Source organism: Nymphaea colorata, chromosome 10, assembly GCF_008831285.2.
Source record: "Nymphaea colorata isolate Beijing-Zhang1983 chromosome 10, ASM883128v2, whole genome shotgun sequence".
In the NCBI taxonomy this organism is placed as follows: Eukaryota; Viridiplantae; Streptophyta; class Magnoliopsida; order Nymphaeales; family Nymphaeaceae; genus Nymphaea; species Nymphaea colorata.
The window spans coordinates 3,098,370-3,117,076 of record NC_045147.1 but is presented as its reverse complement, the minus strand read 5'-3'; the positions used below and the strand labels follow the sequence as shown (position 1 = coordinate 3,117,076).

At 38.4% G+C, this 18,707-nt stretch overlaps 2 protein-coding genes across 5 annotated transcripts; one reads left to right on the top strand and one right to left on the bottom strand.

Moving 5' to 3' along the window:
• Positions 1-5,637, top strand: LOC116262150 (uncharacterized). Of its 2 annotated transcripts, none has more exons than XM_031641269.2 (6): positions 1-423; positions 2,155-2,396; positions 2,479-2,737; positions 4,391-4,570; positions 5,133-5,288; positions 5,375-5,637. In XM_031641269.2, the coding sequence occupies exons 1-6, from the start codon at positions 328-330 to the stop codon at positions 5,534-5,536; spliced, it is 1,095 nt and encodes a 364-aa protein (XP_031497129.1). In that variant the 5' UTR covers positions 1-327; the 3' UTR covers positions 5,537-5,637. The 2 variants fall into 2 exon arrangements, with proteins under 2 accessions (XP_031497129.1, XP_031497128.1); XM_031641268.2 differs by having other exon boundaries at positions 2,479-2,761.
• A 122-nt stretch (positions 5,638-5,759) lies between these two features.
• On the bottom strand, positions 5,760-18,413 carry LOC116262149 (uncharacterized). Of its 3 annotated transcripts, none has more exons than XM_031641265.2 (16): positions 17,967-18,413; positions 16,402-16,813; positions 16,028-16,253; positions 15,669-15,920; positions 15,419-15,534; positions 15,009-15,104; positions 14,842-14,929; positions 12,833-13,056; positions 12,041-12,225; positions 11,667-11,866; positions 10,369-10,701; positions 10,177-10,278; positions 8,661-8,958; positions 6,520-6,668; positions 6,167-6,451; positions 5,760-6,064 (listed from the first exon to the last, which is right to left on the bottom strand). In XM_031641265.2, exons 2-16 carry the CDS (start codon positions 16,692-16,694, stop codon positions 5,888-5,890), a joined length of 3,024 nt encoding a protein of 1,007 aa, XP_031497125.1. In that variant the 5' UTR covers positions 16,695-16,813; positions 17,967-18,413; the 3' UTR covers positions 5,760-5,887. The 3 variants fall into 3 exon arrangements, with proteins under 3 accessions (XP_031497125.1, XP_031497127.1, XP_031497126.1); XM_031641267.2 differs by lacking the exon at positions 17,967-18,413 and adding an exon at positions 17,483-17,599; XM_031641266.2 differs by lacking the exon at positions 17,967-18,413 and adding an exon at positions 17,452-17,475.
• Positions 18,414-18,707: the final 294 nt, after the last annotated feature.

The following is an 18,707-nucleotide window of genomic DNA, read 5'->3' as shown; positions in this document are numbered from 1 at the left end:
TCTCGCAACGTGTAGGCAAATTCGAAAAAGGCGGCAAGAATGAAGACCCACGGAAGTAGCAGAGCAGGGGAGGCGGAGATGGAGTCATTTTAATGATGGAGGTGGAGATAGATGCGTTCGAGAGCGGAGGTACACGAGAACTCATGCCCCCCACCACCCGCTCCGACGCTCTCCTCCCCACTTCTCTTTCTCACATGGACAGCTTCTCCGCCATCACCATCGCCATTAACACTCTTCTCAACGCGCACGACTCTCTGTTTATAACTTTATACTTCCTGGATTTTCCCGTTGAGATCGCCTGCTTTCTGTGAAGATGCTGTTAGTCCCATGTTCCGGAATCCGCTTACTGGAGAAGAAGGCCGTCTCCGATTTCCTGAACAAGGGGAGTTGAGTTCTCACAACATGACGGACGATCTTCTCAAGGTGCGGTGAACCGTGAAACTCTCTCTCTCTCTCTCTCTCTGAGAACGATCACCGGATAAATTTATCCCGTTTTTGTACTTTCTTCGGTTTCTTAATTTACGTTTCTGGTAGATGTGAAATCAAGTCCCCGTCATTTTATTTCATTGAACATACGTCTCCATCAGCCTAGTAGCCCCCTGTTTACATTGTTGACACAGTTAGTCTTGATTATCATTGTGCTTTACACTGACAACGTACAAATCTGAAACAGTAACCAAGGCGAAGATTTGTTGGTAAAAACTAAAAAAATTGCTTTTCTTTTTATATTTTTACAGTTATCTTTTAGTGTTTGATCTTGAGTTTCGCAGCCTCCAACCTACCGTTTGCATATTCTCCACGAAGACTGAGCCTTAGTCATGGCAGTAAGCATGCTGAAAAGAACTAAACAATGAACATGCTATATGAAGTACTATCATCAAGTCCTCTACCACAATATTGATAGTAGAAGAAAAAAGCAATCAAAGGTGCGGATTGCTTACTTCCCAGAGGTCAAGAGGTCAATAGTCAGCAAGAACTGCAACCATATTTTCATGAGACAAAAGGAGAAAACGAAAAGAAAAAGCATAAACAAGAGAATGATACAGAATCATGCTTCTGCGTTTCCATGGATTCTGACAGAAGCAAGTTTCAAAAACCCTACACAGGATAGGCTCTCTGCTCTGTCTGGAGCGGAGCAAGAGACTGCTTCACCAATCCCCTTGATCAGAAGAAGCAGTAGCAAGACGTAGGTATTCAAATAAAAAATGTAAACAGTAGCGAGATACCGTGCCGTCATCCCATACGAGTTGTTTCACTTAGTGAGAGATCACTGCAGCCCCTAGCTTGGGAACTATGAGTCTGTCACCGTACCCTGTAGGAAATACATTCATTTGGAATCATATAAAGAGAATGTTTAAGAAGTCGACTGCCAACGATGTGGAAAAACTTTGTGAGCCACGTGACCTGAAGTTTGATGGGCAGTAGATAAACTACGCCGTAGGTATCTGCATTTAGATTGAGTCGATAAACTCTAAATAAACTTACAGATTGGTTTATAATGGCATGCATCCTAAGGTTCATCAAGCCTTGGGTCGCCGTTTTTTGGTACCACAATATTCTTTACTGAATAATCGAATCTTATGTTGCGGGCTGCCCTTTTTCTTTTTAAATTCCTTTTTTATTTCTTTTTCTGGCGGTGGAATGACCGACGCAATCTTAGGTTTGACAGAAGAAAACGGAAGACGTGTTTCATGCGACTGACTGAGATTTTGTTAGTACTTTCATGTAAAAGATGCGAGGTCCGAGGATTCCTGAAATTAATGTTCACGAATAGCCACTGAAATGAAACACACACAGAAATACTGCCGCGGATGCACATAATTTTTTCTTTTTGACCTTTTCGAATGCTGGTTTGTACCCATAGAACATTGCTAATGCATATTAGGCAAATTATAATGAGGGAGATCAACTCTGGGTGCTTTTGCCATACAAAGAATCGGCGAACATGCTTTCCTGCAGTATTTCTAGGATTGCTACCAGGTCAGTAAGAAAAAAAATTATCGGGAAAAATATTAAGAACCGAGCAAAGTTCATAGCATTATAGAGCTTTTATAAATGCACCAAGTAGATGGTAGTGCATCTGCTGTGTCGTTGCTTGTTGCTTGTGTATTTACTTTTCTGATGTGTAATCTCTGGGTGATCTTCGTTTTTCAGGATGTACTTGGTGTGAAAACGTTCAAGAAGTCACAGTTCGTGATGAGGACACTCCTTATTTTTGCTTTTGTCTTTGGAGCTTATATCTGCTTCGTGTGTCTGAAGCAAATAAGTCCTCATGCAGATCCTAGTTATAATCTAGCAACGGTTCAGGTGTTCAGAAGGCACCACTGTAACGCTTCTGGATTTGATCCCAAGGAGAGAGCTTATTTGCACTACCCAAAGCCAAAAAATTTCAGCAGGTTTGCATTGTTACTGGATTTTACGATACTTTTTAATGAATATCATGTTTCTTGCTTATGTGACTCTTCTATTCTTGAACAGGGGAGAATGCCTTTGCAATCCTGTCCGTTTCTTTGCAATTCTGTCAATGCAAAGATCTGGAAGTGGATGGTTTGAAACTTTACTGAATAGCCATCTCAATATCAGCTCTAATGGGGAGATATTTTCTTCATTTCCAAGGCGTAGCAATGTTTCATCAGTTTTTATGACATTAGATCAGGTTTACAATCTTGACTGGTATAGTAGTGCAGCCAAAAACTCATGCTCAGCTGCGGTTGGTCTCAAGTGGATGCTGAATCAGGTGAGAAAGTTTTGGTTGCTTGCGGTAAGGATTTAGATGGATAGATTCAGACAGTGTGCTTATAGAACTCATTATTGGTAGAGAATGCTCAATAAAACGTGAATGTTCCTGATGTCCTTATTTACAGTGAATCTTGAAAGGGTCTTTGTGTCTCGTCGTATGCTTCTTGAACTTTCGACAATTGTCACCTGAAAGGAAGTAATGTTTCACCAGATGAAATCTTCAGCTGATCAGTATGAGGCAATGCAGCTGAAGTTGCTTATGGGGAAAAAATATTGGAAGCTATCACACAGTGGCAACAGTTTAGAAAAGTAATAAAAGTTAAGACATCCCGATATTGAGCTGAATGTTTAGAGGTTATGCTGCCAGTGCTAAACCTTTCGTGTTTTCTTGTAGAGAAAAAAATTGTTGTAATATGACCATTTTGTGAGAAAAATCTTGATGCTTGTTGATTTTGATTAGTTACATGCTGACAAGTATAAAGCATTAGCATCTTATTGTGATAAATTTCCATCCTAAAACTTCCTGCTGCATGGATGCTGAATTCAAGATAACTTCAAGTTGTTGAGGGAAAGTCAGAAGTTGAAGAAGAAAGAGAAAGCAGTAAGCAAAAAGTTAGAACAATCATGTATTCATATGAACGAGAGCTCACTGGCATCAAACTAAGAGGAATTGATGTGTGCACTAATTGTTATAAGCGATATAATGTGGTTGACAGTATCCAAGTGGCAGAGATCAGGTTAGCAACACAAACTGCCCTATGGTTCACCTGAACTGGTGATATGAGCGTTCACACAGAATCTAAATACATACACAAAAAAAAAATGCTGGAAATGAGGAGATGTCCACTAAGTGAGTGAAATTTTTATGAGATCTTCAGCTGAAAATATGGTGCTTGAGATTTTCCTAGCCAATGATACAAGGAAAAAGAGGCTAGTAGCCTAGTACCACTACAGCTACACTTACAATGGAAAAGTAACAAAAGAAACATGGCAAAAGTGTCTACATAATGGACCAAGACTAAACAGTACTTAACTACTTATAAGCAATAAAGCCAGCCAAGGAAGTCTGTCTGTTTTATACATCTCAAGTTTGCTACTTGTAATTTCATCTGATGTACCATGTGGAAGCTTTCTTTTCTGCCATGTTTTGTTTCTGGAAGCATAAGAATCAATAACAAATTAATCATAGAACTATTTAGACGCTTTTAAATACAAAAAACTGTTAAGACTTCTGCGAAAGATGCTTACTGTTCATGTTTAAGACTAGTTTTGACATTCCATTAAGACAATACTCGTTATTTTCCTGCTGAACATCTTTGTCTGTGCTTGTCCAATGGGACATGGGGCCGTTTTTGTTGGTCTTGATCATGATTTTCAGAATTTTGATCATTAGTGTATACCACAAGTGCTGTTTATCAGCTTTGGAATATTGTATATGTCCATGACCTCCAGCACAGCAGTTCAGCCTTGTAACAGGGAGTTTCATTGTGTAACAATATACAGTGGTGCAACATGTAGTAGTTAGAATTAGAATGCTATTGACTAAAGCAAAACATTCCACACTTTTGTGAAAATTGATTCCTCTGTGCTGGATAAGTTTGTCTACCATTATCTTCAGGGGCAAGCTCACAGAATGGTACAATGTATGCAGGGCTTAATGAAGTATCATGAGGAAATCGTTTCATACTTCAATCGAAGACAGGTTTCAGTGATATTCCTCTTCCGGAAAAACCTTCTGCATAGAATGGTGTCGGTTCTTGCAAATACTTACGACCAAAGTGCAAAGCAGATCAATGGCACGCATAGATCCCACGTGCATTCACAGATAGAGGTAAATATTGTACCTTGATTAACCACTAACTAATTGGGCAGCTTGAGCTGAATATTCATCTGCAGAGTTCAGTTTTCGAAGTCTAGATGCATGATGGACACAACCCAGTCACCCCGTAGTCCATAAGTTCAGTTAAAAGGTTTTCCTTTTTGAATTTTTATGTTAATCAATTGCATTTGCATCAGTCATCCTACGTTTCATGATTTCTTTTCCACGTAAGTAAATGTTAGGGCAGGTAGCAGCAATCTCATTTTTCCGGTTGTCTGATGTGCATGAGCGAGAAACAGCTATCTGGTTGCAATGAAAGCAAGGATGTAATTCTCATTCTACCACAATACTGCCTTGCATTCCCCATAGCATCGATAGAAATTATTAAAATAGTCAAAGAGAAAAACGTTATGTAAACAAGCTATCCTAAAGGGGAGTTCTTTACAAAAAGCTAGGAGCCGCAGGTCAGCCGTTAGCCGAACCTTTCTCACATTGGTTTCTACAATGCGCACAACCTCTCTCTCTCTCTCTCCAACCCCGACCAATGGTTGAATTCTTGCTGTGGACACTGCAGGCAGACCTTCTGTCAAAATACAAGCCCAGCATAAATTCAACTCTACTATTGACCCATCTACAGCAGACGGAGGAGACGGCTGCTGAAGCTTTGAAGTACTTTAAGAGCACCCGCCATATTATCCTGTACTACGAGGACATTGTCAGCAACCAAACGGTATGCGTGTTTTTCTGTAAATATATTACTAATCATCCCAGCTCAAATGCATGTTTATGATGAAAGCGAACGTCTTATTTCACCAGAGGCTGATCGATGTACAGGAGTTCCTTGGAGTGCCAGTAATGAACCTTACTAGCCGCCAGGTCAAGATCCACACCAGGCCCCTCTCTCATCAGGTTGAGAACTGGAGCGATGTGTATAACACCCTCAAAGGGACTCGCTACCAAGATTTTCTTGAGCAGTGAAAAAGTGTACATAACCACCGTCTTTTCTTTATCGAGATCCAATTTGCCTGACCAGTCCTATTCGTTCTGCAGAACGAAGCAACGAAAGTTCTGGCCATCACAGGGCATTTCATGCATCTTCCCAACTAACGTTGGTCAATTCATTCGTTAGCTGTCTCAAGTTCTGTTTCAAAATTTTTGCGAACACAAGAAATTTATGTCAACATTTGATTACTCAGAATGGTGCTATTCAGTAGCAGAAGCTTGTGATTCTAATTCCTTTCCCCAATGGTAGAAAGTGGTGCTGTTCCACTGTTTTACAGGAATTTCCACCTAACAATATACAAACTAGTCAGACCTAATAAAATTGCCTTAGATGGGTTTTGAACATGTTCTTTTTATCACAAAGTGGTCTACAATGCGAGCGGTGCTAACTGGATCTTGGTTAGGTGCAGGTGCACACCATTTGCTTGGAAACTTCCTGTGATGAGCCAATGGCTGTTTGGATTCACTCTCCCACTGGGGATCCAGCTCCCATTCCTTTGGTACCTATTTATGTAATGTAATGAAAAGTAAGATACAACTTAAAAATGAGGAAAATGCCAATTCTAAATGGATCATGAATGAGACAAAATGCAAATGAAGTTTTACCTTGTCGACTGCAAGCGTGTAAACGTTAAGATCACCATCTTTGGTGATATGGAAGCGAGTGAAGGCCTTGTAATTTGCGATTCGGAGTGATGAGAATGCCTCATCAAAATGGATATGCAGCCAATTAATGCATAAATACAAGTAGCTTCCAAATACGAGTGAAACTACAGGGGTGGAGAAGACCCAGAAATAGAGGAAGATGGAAGAGTAATATATAATTGCCTGACCTCTGGATATGGACTCCATTCCAGCCCTACAGATGCTATTTCTGGTGACAGCCATCACCTGCAATATTCATCCATTTCAAATTTGTTACAAAAGAACTCTGTTGAGGAACTGGATACATGGCTTACCTCTGGTACATCAAAGGCAGACATCAAATACTTTATGCAAGCAGGATAGAAACCAAAAGTCCACTCTTCCATCCGTCTTCTAAGGCCCGTGGGGTCGGGGAAATGCTCGTTTTCCACAGACCGGTACCATTCATATAAAGTATGATAACCTGAAACAGGGAGATAGAAGTAGATCTGAGAACCCATAAGGCCAACCATGGGCAAATAAACAAAAATGGAACTGCTTAAACCATTGATGCATTAAAAGGTTGAAATGGATTAAAACTAAAAGAGAATTTCTGCATGGATAATGCTACTGTGCAAGAGTTTTCATGTTTTTTCACACGATTACTACATTCGTGGTAATTCAAGGTCATAGATAAGGTTCATATGATCAGATTAAAGGTCCTCTTTAAGCACCTTTCATTGATTGCTGACACAAATTCAGAATCTGCCAGTTAACTTAAGACCTTGTTCAAGTCATTCTTTTAAATCACATGGGCATGGTTTTTGAAACAGGGGAGGATGTGGATATCCTTGTTACAAAAGTACAAAAAATTAAGATGCAAAGATTTGGTCGGCTGCACATTTACATAGTTATAAAGCTGAAAGCCATAACTCATAATTATTAGCAGAAAGAAATAAAATGTGAATATCCTTGCAAGCAAAGGTCTTGAATAACAATTTTAGAGTCTAGACCATTATTTTCCTCAGAAACCAAGTCGAATATGAGATTAGTGGAACTGATAAAAAGTGTTAGATTGCATTTCAGCTCAAAGTGATAAAGATAATAAAGAAATAGGTAACATAATTGTGTCAGCCACATTAAGAGCTGATCTGACAATATATGATGCAGGGCATGCATACTGGACAGGCAGCAGCGACTAAAATTTTGAGGAATCATCAAGTCAGAATTTGTGGATTGACTTTTGTTTCCTCTTACAGAACATTGAAGTGGATGCATAAACTGTTGCCTACCCTTGCAGCCCAGTGAATGCACCGTACATGGGGTGAGTTTGTCCATGTGACATTTGCTTGAAGATTGAAAATTTGCATTCAAATTTACATCATTGAAAAAGGAATATTACACAAACTTAAACTGTTATTTCTTGTAAAAAGAAAGTAGGAATTCCAGTTTTCTCCCTTTTAATACATGAAGCACAATGTGAATTTGAGACATTTTATTGGTGGAAATTATCTTCTACATGAAAGGAGGACTATTTTTGGAAAGAATAACTCAAGTAATATCGGATGGTCATATTGATAAACTTTTGGCAAAATTTGTAGCTATGAGGCCCCATATACAGGCACCCCTTCCTCCATAGTCTAAGAAGACCACTGCAGAACGTCTGTTGGATAGCAGGACACCTCTTGGATGATAGCATCTCTAATATTAAACACCCTTCTTAACATCCTTCATCACAGAGCATGTGTAGACAGGTGTACCTTAAATTGAGAAATATCTTAATGTTGATCTTTTGTAATGATATCAGGTATCTGTAATTATCAGCAATAAATCAATGCATCCACTAATTAGCCTATAAATCTTTTTTTATCAAACATTGTGCTTGATCCTTGCACAAATGCATCTCTGTCATCACAATGCGTGTATATATATATATATATATTATGAATGACATGCCCATCAACATTTTCACTCAAGTATCCATTAAGCCACATAGATACACCATTATTGAAATGGTTCTAGCAAGAGCTTATTTTCAGGACTTGATACAACATATGGACTCTTTTTTTCCACTTTAGTAACAGACATGAATTAGTAACAGGTGAATGAGTGAACGCCAAACCACATTCACAGCATGCAAGATGCCTTGACCGAGCTACAGTCAAATTCAAGGGTTCATATAGCTGCATACTCTTTTATTTGTCCTTCACTTATAACAAGCTTTCAATCGTAGAGGAAGAAGTTGACAGTGAAGCAAACAGATAGCTTTTCTTTCGTAAGTATTTAGTTTCTTCAATCAATTTCAATATGAAGGAAATAATGCAATATTTCCAGAATGTTCATATGATGTTCATCATATAAATGTCACTTATTTTACTAATGAGAGATTCTGAACTGATGATAACATACCGTGACTAGAAAATGATCATTTATAAGGCTATTACGTTACGGCTATAAACAGCAGACAGATGCATACCTGCTGTTCCAAGTAGCCGGTGGCGTACGCAGGTCTCAATACCAAGTTCCAGTAGCAACATGAGAAGAACTGCTGCAGTCACATGAACAGAAACGTGGAGAACCCCAAGAATAACACGCCTCTTTTTTGACATTTTGGAAGGAATAAATAGAAAAGCAGTTATTAACAATGCCAGGATTCCCATTGGTGAAACATATGAGTGCTCCAGCATGTCTGTGAAGGATTGCCACATTATACTGAAGAAGTTCTTAAGGTGACCCGACCAAGTATCCTCCCGCAACATATGATCGAGATTGCACTGGAAATGCACAATATATCTCAGATCCTGAACAACTCAACAAAGTACTTTCTTCTCCCAAAAAGAAGGAATATAAAAAACTAACCATAGAGGTAAATAATGATAGACATGTTATCAAGGAAAATGAACGGGCAATGGAGAATGATTCAACATGTAAAGACTTAAGAATGAAGTTGCATACATATTCTCAATATATTACTACCATTTCCCATATTTTCTAGAGAAAGATAAAGTTTCTTACATAGAAGACATGAGTATTGGAGCACGCTTCTGGTAAACATGAGAAAAGGAGGAAGACAACGACAAGCGCCCAAATAGAATCCCATTATGATATAATTTTGAAAAAAGGAGGGTCTATATCTTCCAAATGGTCTTAAATGGTTGAATAATGAAAAAAGTTCATGGAAAAAGTCAAGTCAAGGAATTCAGGTCTGGTTCATAGGTTTGAAGTTAAACATGACTGAAGACATTTAAAAGCTTGCATAATAGGAGTACTTCCTCCTATACTAAAGACAATGTTTACCAGACGCATCCTCCAGCACGCTACATATAAAGTATCTAAGTATTAGAGAAGCTGGTTTGATACGGGCAGCATAATATCTCTGATAAAAAGTCATATTTCTATTTACAAAATCAAAATCCAGTCAAGATGGTCATTCAGGGTTGGCCACCCACCCCTCCCGGAACAAAGAAAAAAGCTCAAGCATTGCTCTTAACTGCTTGCCTTTCTTAATTCTTCTCGTTTGCTACCTCAAGCCCTTCAACATGCTTTTAATGGTTGCTTCATAAATTAAGCTTCACTCAAGGACTTATTTCCCACTTCACAGACCCTGTCCTAGTTTGACAATTTCAACTATGAATGGACATGTTTGACAATGAAGACTAAACCATGGAACTATTATGTTGCTATTCTCTTATCAGTAGTAATTGTTCAGGACACTGATACCAAATCAAATCAAGTTACAGTTTAATGAGCAGTTTAATGAGCAGAAAGTTACAGGAAAGCAGTAAACTTTTTTACAGGAAAGTTAAGGAGCACAAAGTTGAAACCAGTGTAGTTACTTCATGAAAATCTGCAGAACATACTAATTCAGAATGTAAAAATGAAACTTAAACCGAAAGAGAATCCACACGTCCGACACTAGTCAGAACATTTCCGTCACAGTAGTTTTGACGAACTTACTGCAAAGCAAATTGCATAAAAAGAGAAAGAATCACCTGTGGAAACATGGAAAACACCAATATAAAATAAACAATGCCGCCAATGACATCAAATTGCCAGTTTTTTCTCCGAAACTTCAATATGTTACCCAATGCAATCTAGAGAAGAGAAAAAAGAAAGAGATTAACAGTTTGAAAAAGCTACAGCATAATAAATTTAACAAAGATGAACCAAAATAAAATACTTACTCTACTTGAATCTTCACAAGAAGGATAAGCAGCCTTGCATTCATAGGTGGTTCCACAGAATTTCTTGAAATTAGAAAAAACATGGGTAGGATGCAAAAATGCACCACCGCAACCATTGACAAGCAGATGTTGAACGTTTACAGGATTATCACCAGGAACAAAAGAATGCCGCATATAGTGATGCAAGTCCCCTGCCATTCTAAGTTTACATCTTCCCTTCAAATAGTCACAAATTAAGTGTGATACGTTCTTGCCACTTGTCTCTTTCCAGTACCAATCAAGAAGCCAGTTTGGTTCATGTGTGACAACAATCACAGAGTCGTGTTCTCCAACCTGCTAGCAAGTTCATACCAAACAGGGTAGCTTTTGTTAATAACTCAATAATCCTTAATTTGTTTGAGACTGGAAAACTTAATCATGTCGCAACAGACAATCAAGTTGGTAAAGGATAATAATATGAAGGCAACACAACTTGTTCAAGATGGAGCACGAGCTTTTACACTTTTAAGAGTGCTTCTAAGAATGGTATTGGCGGTTTCATATTTTAAATTCCAAAAAATTCTTCATATGAAACTTATAGAACTGCAGTTCTTTTCCCCTGCTGTGCATATTTAGCTCTGCAAGGACCAAGAGAGCTTGAACTACTACACCTAATAAGCAATTTACAATAAAACAGCAAAATGCCACAAATCATCTTGAAATATGCACAAACGTTTGGTGTCACTTACAAGGTTTCAAAGGAAAGACAAGAATAGCATTTAAATTAACATTATGCTTCAAAACTTGTGTCTGAATTGAACGCATGCCGAAGAGACCTGGTTTTATGCAAATCCAGCTTAACACCTGGATTAAAGGATCTTATGCCTGGTTTTGCTGTTCAGTTATTTCCTAAACAACCTTGTATCAGAAATTTACATTTAAATGACAAGGAGTCAAGGACAATTTCTCATATCTTTTTAATAAAAAAGATAATACAGATGACTTCTAAGTGGAAAGAATTAATGTTCCAATGGTAAAAAGAGAATCTGAAACCGAGTATATAAGGTCATTAACATTATTTTTTTTTTTGAAGAAGAAGATGCCATCATTAGTGGCACATTAGAGAAGGCTGTAGGTACAAGCACAATGTTGACCATGTCTATCACAGGTTTAAAAATGAGCATAAAAGCTTAGGAGATGTCAGATTACATGTCATATCAAAGAACGGACATATGGACCAAGTGACGTGCTTGCTTGAAAGGCTTTAAAAAATAAGGATTCAGAAACAGCATAAAAAAAATGAAAATTTATGAGCAGACCTCATTTTTTATCAATTCTGCAAAAAATTTAAACTGGTAGACATCAATATCACAATGGAGAGCTTGATCGAGGCCAAAAATCCACCAGCCATGAGGAAGTTGCAGCGCAAAATAGCTCTTTTTCTGTGGTAGAAACCATCCACCTAGCCAGCTTTTATGACATATATACCTCATGAAAGTGTGTAATCCATCGAACCAATCTGTCATATAAATGCTAAATTGTAAAAAACTTAAAAGTCAAATTATGACATTATAGAAAGGATTGTTGATTCTGCAGAAATCTTCTATAAATGTTAGACATGAAAATTTTAACCAAAACCAAGTATGCATCAAAATTAGCACTAGCACGATTATGAAACATAAGAGAAGCAAACCATGGTTTCCAGGAATAATAAAGCACTGAGGACCATCATATTGCTTCAGATCTGATAAGCCACAAGGAATCTCTGGCTTGTTCACTGCTATGTGCTCGGGCTTGTACCAAGGTGGAGGTTGCAAAGCATACTCAAAAGGGAGAAAGAAACGTCTCTCATAGGAAAATGAAGATGGATTTGGATACCTAAAATAAAAAGCAGAACAGATCCACAACAATCACACCTCCTGTTAAAATACATTTCACAAAAGATCAAATACATTTGAAGAAGGATAACCTTTCCTAAAAATTTAGCACATGAAGTATGTGGGCATAAATATATTCACAAATGTCATTAATTTTTCAAAATCTAAGCAAATTGTAGGTATGCCTGTTCAAAAGGTTATACTCAACTACACAGAGAAGCATTTTTGGCATGTACACACCCCCAAAAGGCCAAGTCAGGGATTAGGAACCCTTGTCCTGGTTGCACCATAGTTGATTAACTGCCTAATTGTTACAGAAAAAAGCTGTAAAATTTAAACTTAATATTTATACAATTAATTTTGAAAATTAGAACAGTCCAAAGGTTCATGTAAATGTTAAAAAACTGAAAATTACTAATGAATTTCAAAATTTAAATTTAAAATATTAAACAATAAGAGAAACAAAAAGTCTGGTTGTCTCCACCGACGGACTAGGTCATTGGCCTGGTCATGCTCTTGACTACTTAGGTCATGCTTGCACAATTTTTTTGCTTAATCTGGACACAGACTTGCTGTTCTTCTGGGTGCTTGAGGCAGTGTCAACTTACGCAAGATCACCTCCTATAAGAAGCAACTTCCCCCGTTGTAGAGAACACTTAAGACCAGTGCCTTTAGCTTTAATTGAAGGTTGTGCAAGTAGGCGAGCTACGGCATAAGAAGAGTTCCCACCATCCCCAGTATCACACATGAAATCAAACCAGAAGTCATCCTTTTCCCTGAAGTGATCATACAAAAGGTCTCCTTTTTGGTCATTGACCTTGCTCATTGCAGCCTGGTTAAGCAAGCCAGTAAACAAAAAATGCATATGAACATTGAAAGAGATTTATTCATATATCAAGCTGGAGATAACTGGCAACTGAAATTTGGTGAAGTGCTAATGAGGAGAAGAAATTTAGTGATGCATACCTACAAGGTCAACAATCAATTGGAACTATATAAGACAAAGCAAGATAGGATAATTTCTGACAGATTTGAGCTATCACAGCAACTTATGTAACATGGGCATGCAAAAAAAAGGCGCCAAGAGTCCATGACTGAGTTACAGGTGCAATCCAGGTTTGGTACCCAAGTCGATCAGTGCAACTCGAGTGTGGCTGACTGCACCTACCTTGTCTTGTCCAAAGTAGGTTCGCACCAGACTTGATTCAATAGCAAGCCAGTTGAGGTCATAGTCCAGATAAGGCTAAAGTTGTCCTTATGTGGAATCTTTTTCTTTTCTTTTTTTTTTGAAAAATAAGAAATGAACCCTTTTAAGGTTTGATCTCTTTTTTGATCTCTTGGTTTCAACGGTAGTTCTAACTTTGTCCTTCTCATCCCTCAACTTTGGGCGACCAAAGGCAAAAACTGGCAATGGCAAGGACCAGTGACAATCATTAACTAGCCAGCCATGGGGTAGGTGAGGCAGCAACTGGCCATCAAGCACCAAAAAACTAGCAACAATTCTGTTTGAGTTTTATTCTCTCTTTAGTCTGTCTTTGGTGATTGACAACCAATGACTACCAATCCCTTGGTTGAGGTAGCACTTGGCCATTTCTTTCTGGCCTTTGTCTGTGGGTGACCCCAACAACGGTGAGGTCGAAACCAGCAGCTTGTCTCTATTCCTTCTCATGCCGCTTTGTCTTCAGGTCTTTGGGAAACTGGTGGCCAACTCTCTAACTCCAGTGTGGTGTGAACTGTGAACCCTTAATGCTGGCTTTCCATTCAGTGATTGTAGCATTGAGTATTTATCAAAAGTTCCATTCAGTAGATTGTGTGTTTACTGTCACCTCTCAGTTGTTCCTATTCAATTTTCTTTTTTTGTTTATACATATTTACTCATTCGTATCACATAATCAGCTTTATGTTCAACCTTTGTTATACATATACTAAATATCCAATATTTATCTCATTTACTGTTTTGAATGTTTTGATAACATTGATATCACTCAATATTAATCTCATAATCAGTTTTAACTAAATGGTTTAATTACTCACATGGTCTGTTTTAGCCTTTTAGGTTCTCAACCAAAAAGCTAAAAGCATAAAGCAGATTATATGTTGTATATATAAATATTTCTCAATACATATGGTTTTTTTCAATACATTTAAACATTTGATTATATATATGCACCTTTTTGCCTTTTAAGGTTCCAGGGCTAAGCTATATTTCTGTTCAAATATTAATTGTTATGAAATATCAAAATGTGATTAATTGAATTTTATTCTAATTATTAACACCCACACACACACACCCCCACCCCTGCTGCATCTGCAACCAAGCCTGTTCTGAAAGTCGCTGCACCTGTGCCCTCACCCAGCACCTACGTGACATGGGCGGCAAGATATGGTCGTAGCTCCCAAAATACAAGAGAAAGTCAAGGGTTAATCTAACATGTTAAGCAACATCAATCAAACCATTAAAGCAGTGAACAACAAGAAATGACCGGTTGTAAAGATGATTCATCCATATTCAACAGTAGCATAAACTTCCATAGAAACACCAATGATGTACTAATGTTCAGTTATTATGAAAGTTGATGACAATACATATTTCCTAATCCAGTTAAACAGAGAATACCTGCATCATACGCATATCGAAACGACCAACGAAAAGTGTTACAGATACCATGAGATCAAAAACTGTCTTGAACAGATCAGTAGATGTCCTACAAAATTAAGTTATCATATCATAAAAGCTGTCTTTAAATTGACTAGGATAACAGCATAACTATATACAACACCTACCCAGAGTACCAAGGAACCATATCCAAGAAATCTGGTTTCATTTGTTTCTTCAACTTTTCATATTCTGACATCGACAAGGGATGTGTTAATGCCCAGCTGCAATTGCACCCAAAAAAGTAGGGAAAAAGGAGAGAGAGAGACAAGGTCAGAAAAATATTTTGACTGAGAACCCATAACATAAAGCAGAAAACAAACCCAGAGCTCAGCAATTACATGAACCAGTTCATACAGATTAACTTGAGACAATTAAGGAAGCTTCATGAGGTAACAAATCCATGTCAGTGGACGGGCACAGACAGGAGATGCACATCCACAGTTCTCCTATGCTGAGGTATTTATGCATATTTAACTAAAAAACATTAGTAAATGAAACTGCAGAGCAGCATTTGAAAGTTACAAGTGCCACATACCCAGTTGATCTCTCCACTACATAATTAGCAATGTACATTCCTATGAATGTAGCCCACAATGAATAAATGGGGGAAATCTCATCTGATGGATCAGTGCAGGAACCACTGCAGACTAACTGAAAAGGACAGGATAATTATCAACTTCAAAAACAGATGAGAAACCTAAACGAAAAGTGCATGATTACTGCATAGCTAAGCACCATGCAGCAGGCATAACGTTCTTAGAAGAAAGGACAGTAGCACCATATACCTCTCCGTAGAAGACCCATTTGGATAAAAGAGGGTAATCGCTTGCAGACCCCACAGGTGCAAACCATGATGAACAAACTCGATCTTTCAATTCATGCATATGCACAAACTGTGATAACCAAGTATGTTTCTCTTCGCTCTTCCAAAAGGGAAGAGAAAACCAGCCAGAGTTCTTTCTTCCCAAAGATTTCTCCCGTAGAAGAGCCCTATTACCACAATGACTATAAAAAACACAGCATGCTATACTTATAACCTGCATGCAAGAACAAAAAATCATCACTTCTTCAGAAGGCACACAGATCAAATGAGTAAAGTTTATATATTGTACCTCCTAATCAGAAGATTCTGTGCAGTGCTTACCGTACAATTTTGGATTATTGTCAAGATTTCTGGCCGTTTTCCCGCAACACGGGCCACAAGTCCAACATACCATAGGCCCAAAAAAATGATGTGGAAAATAACGAGAAACAACACAGATGAGAAGTATATTGTTAAAAAGAGAGAGAGGTTCATCCTCATATCGACTCCCATTGACTGAAAACTGGGGAGATGGTATAGAGCAGCAATACCTATCCATGCAACATACCTGCAAAATAATATGTTTACAGCAAAAGATTACTTCTGCTCATGCAAATGCAGTTCCAACCTGGAATTAATTACTGAGTTCCTTCAGGAAGTAGATTAACCAATCGATCATGAGAATCATATAAAGACATTACTGATTGAATACTTACCAACGGCTAAAATTGGAGTAACTCGGCTTAATAGTTTTCCTGACAAATGGTGTTGAAAAGAAATAAAAGAATCCAATTAAAGATGCGTATATTGACCACCACTTGATGTTGTTGTCCAGCTTCTGTATTAGTGTATGCATGTTATCTGAGGAGATGAAAAATAGGCAACCCACAAACACAGCGATCATCGCATGCTGTGAATGTTCATGTGGATAAGGATATCTGTAATTCAAAATTGTCCGGACCCGCTCCATTTTGAGGGTATCCAACAAAGGAGCCATTGGCGGCTTCATGGATATAATGTCTTCTTGAATCAGCTCATGCAACTTCCAACACTTGAACTGTTGTTGGAAGGGAGATCATCCACCATAAAGTAAACTTAGAAGCATGTGCTCCTTTCTTGGTAAACTATCTGCAAGAAACGACATGTCCAGGTTTTAATCAAAGTGCGGCCAAGGACCAAAAGATGTATGAGTAAATGAGAAGAAATAAGGAAAAAAGTAACAATTTCAAAAAGGTGTCAAATGATATTTGGAAGGAAATTGAACAATAGAAAGCAGCAGCGATCAATTTGCACTTCAGTTTTAAAAACATGCCTACTTAGCATTCTAGGAAAAGCACTAATGCCCCGGAAAAACAGAAACAACAGCTTGTCGAGTTGCTAAGCAAGTATATAGAAAGATCTGATAACATAGAAGTGACAGTTTGTATAAATAACTTGGTTTCATATGAAACGACACTAACTAGATGAGAAGAAACTTTTCTTCCACGACCCCCAGCTTTTAACATAGTACCTTTAAGCGCGTGTAAGTTCAAACTAAAAACACCAATGGACATGCAAATTAAACCAAAATAAGAGAGAAACACCCCGGTAAACACCACCTTATCAGGCGCATTTCAGAACACAAGTGTGACTTTATCATTAGAGACTCCTAACCCCTCTTCGACTAATTCTTGTGAAACAAAAAGAAAAAGCATGAGTTCATCGAATTCTTTCCATTTGATGAGCACCAAAATATTAGGAGAAAGTGAAAAGGAAAGAAGAAGGACCTGAGGAGAGACAAAGCTGACAGAAACTAACCATTCCCTGACGACAACAAGCACCCTAAATCAGTACAAAGAGACTGTCATCGTTAACAAAGCGAAGCACGACCCTTGAGTCCAGCGAAACCTCCCTTACCCTCCTTCCTACCATGATGACCACTCAGACACCATTAAGGAGAGCAAAAGGAATTTCCCTCTTAAGCATTCCACTTTTGCGACAGTAGAATCCTCTGAACAAAGAATTAAAAAACCACCCACCTTCGTTTTTGAAATCAAGAACGGCAATATCAAAGCAACAACCGAAAACCCTTTTTGAGGACAACAAAATTGGAATATATTCGACCCATATGTTCCCACCTCATCTCGTCTTTATTCCCCACAAATTTGAACCTCTCAAATAACATCAAACAAGAACAGCAGCAGAAACATGAAAGGAAATTCCCAAGCACTGCAACATGCACATAAACAAAGACCAAAACCCATGTGAAATCAAAGAGAGAAAGAGCGAAAGAAGTGCTAACCTGAAACGCAAAGCACAGAGAGAGAGAGAGAGAGAGAGAGAGGCTTCGGTTTTTGTAAAGAGAATGATCATGGGACCGGCTTCAGCATCTCAGTTATTCGGGAGGGAACTAGGATGGCATATTCTCTCTCCCTCTCTCACAAGAAGAAAGTTTCGATGGGCAGCAATTCTTCACATCACATGAGGAGGACGCGTCAGGATGACATCATCGTGCCGATGGAGTTGGCGATTGGGGTTCAGCCACCTTCCCCCATCCAAAGAGAAGTGGAAGCAAATGGGCCTGGCGACGGTGGACCAAATTGGCAGAGAAGAAAAGCTCTGGTTTCAGTTGAACAGCCAACGAATCTGCCGCCCTATACCAAAGAGGCCTTTTTGTTGGTTTTATTGGGTACATCTAGCGGCGGTCCTAAACAAACCATGCAGCTCCTTGATCGATTCGGCTCAGAGGAAGCTTGTCAGAGATCGGTTCGAGAAAAAGGAACAAGCGTGGATCGAGCTGCCGCGCTCCTTTTTTAAGCTGCTAGCACATGCTTTTGAGTTTCACCCTTCGATTCACGTGTCTTGCTTGACTTGCATCGAATTGCTTATTGTCAAAATTTTAATGCAGCTTGCCAACATATGGGTTTTTAATATCTTTAACAAAATTAATATATATATGCATATATATATATATATATATTAGCATTGACAGCATGAAAACCTATAATTCATGACATTAATCGCCAAGTAATCAACAAGAAAC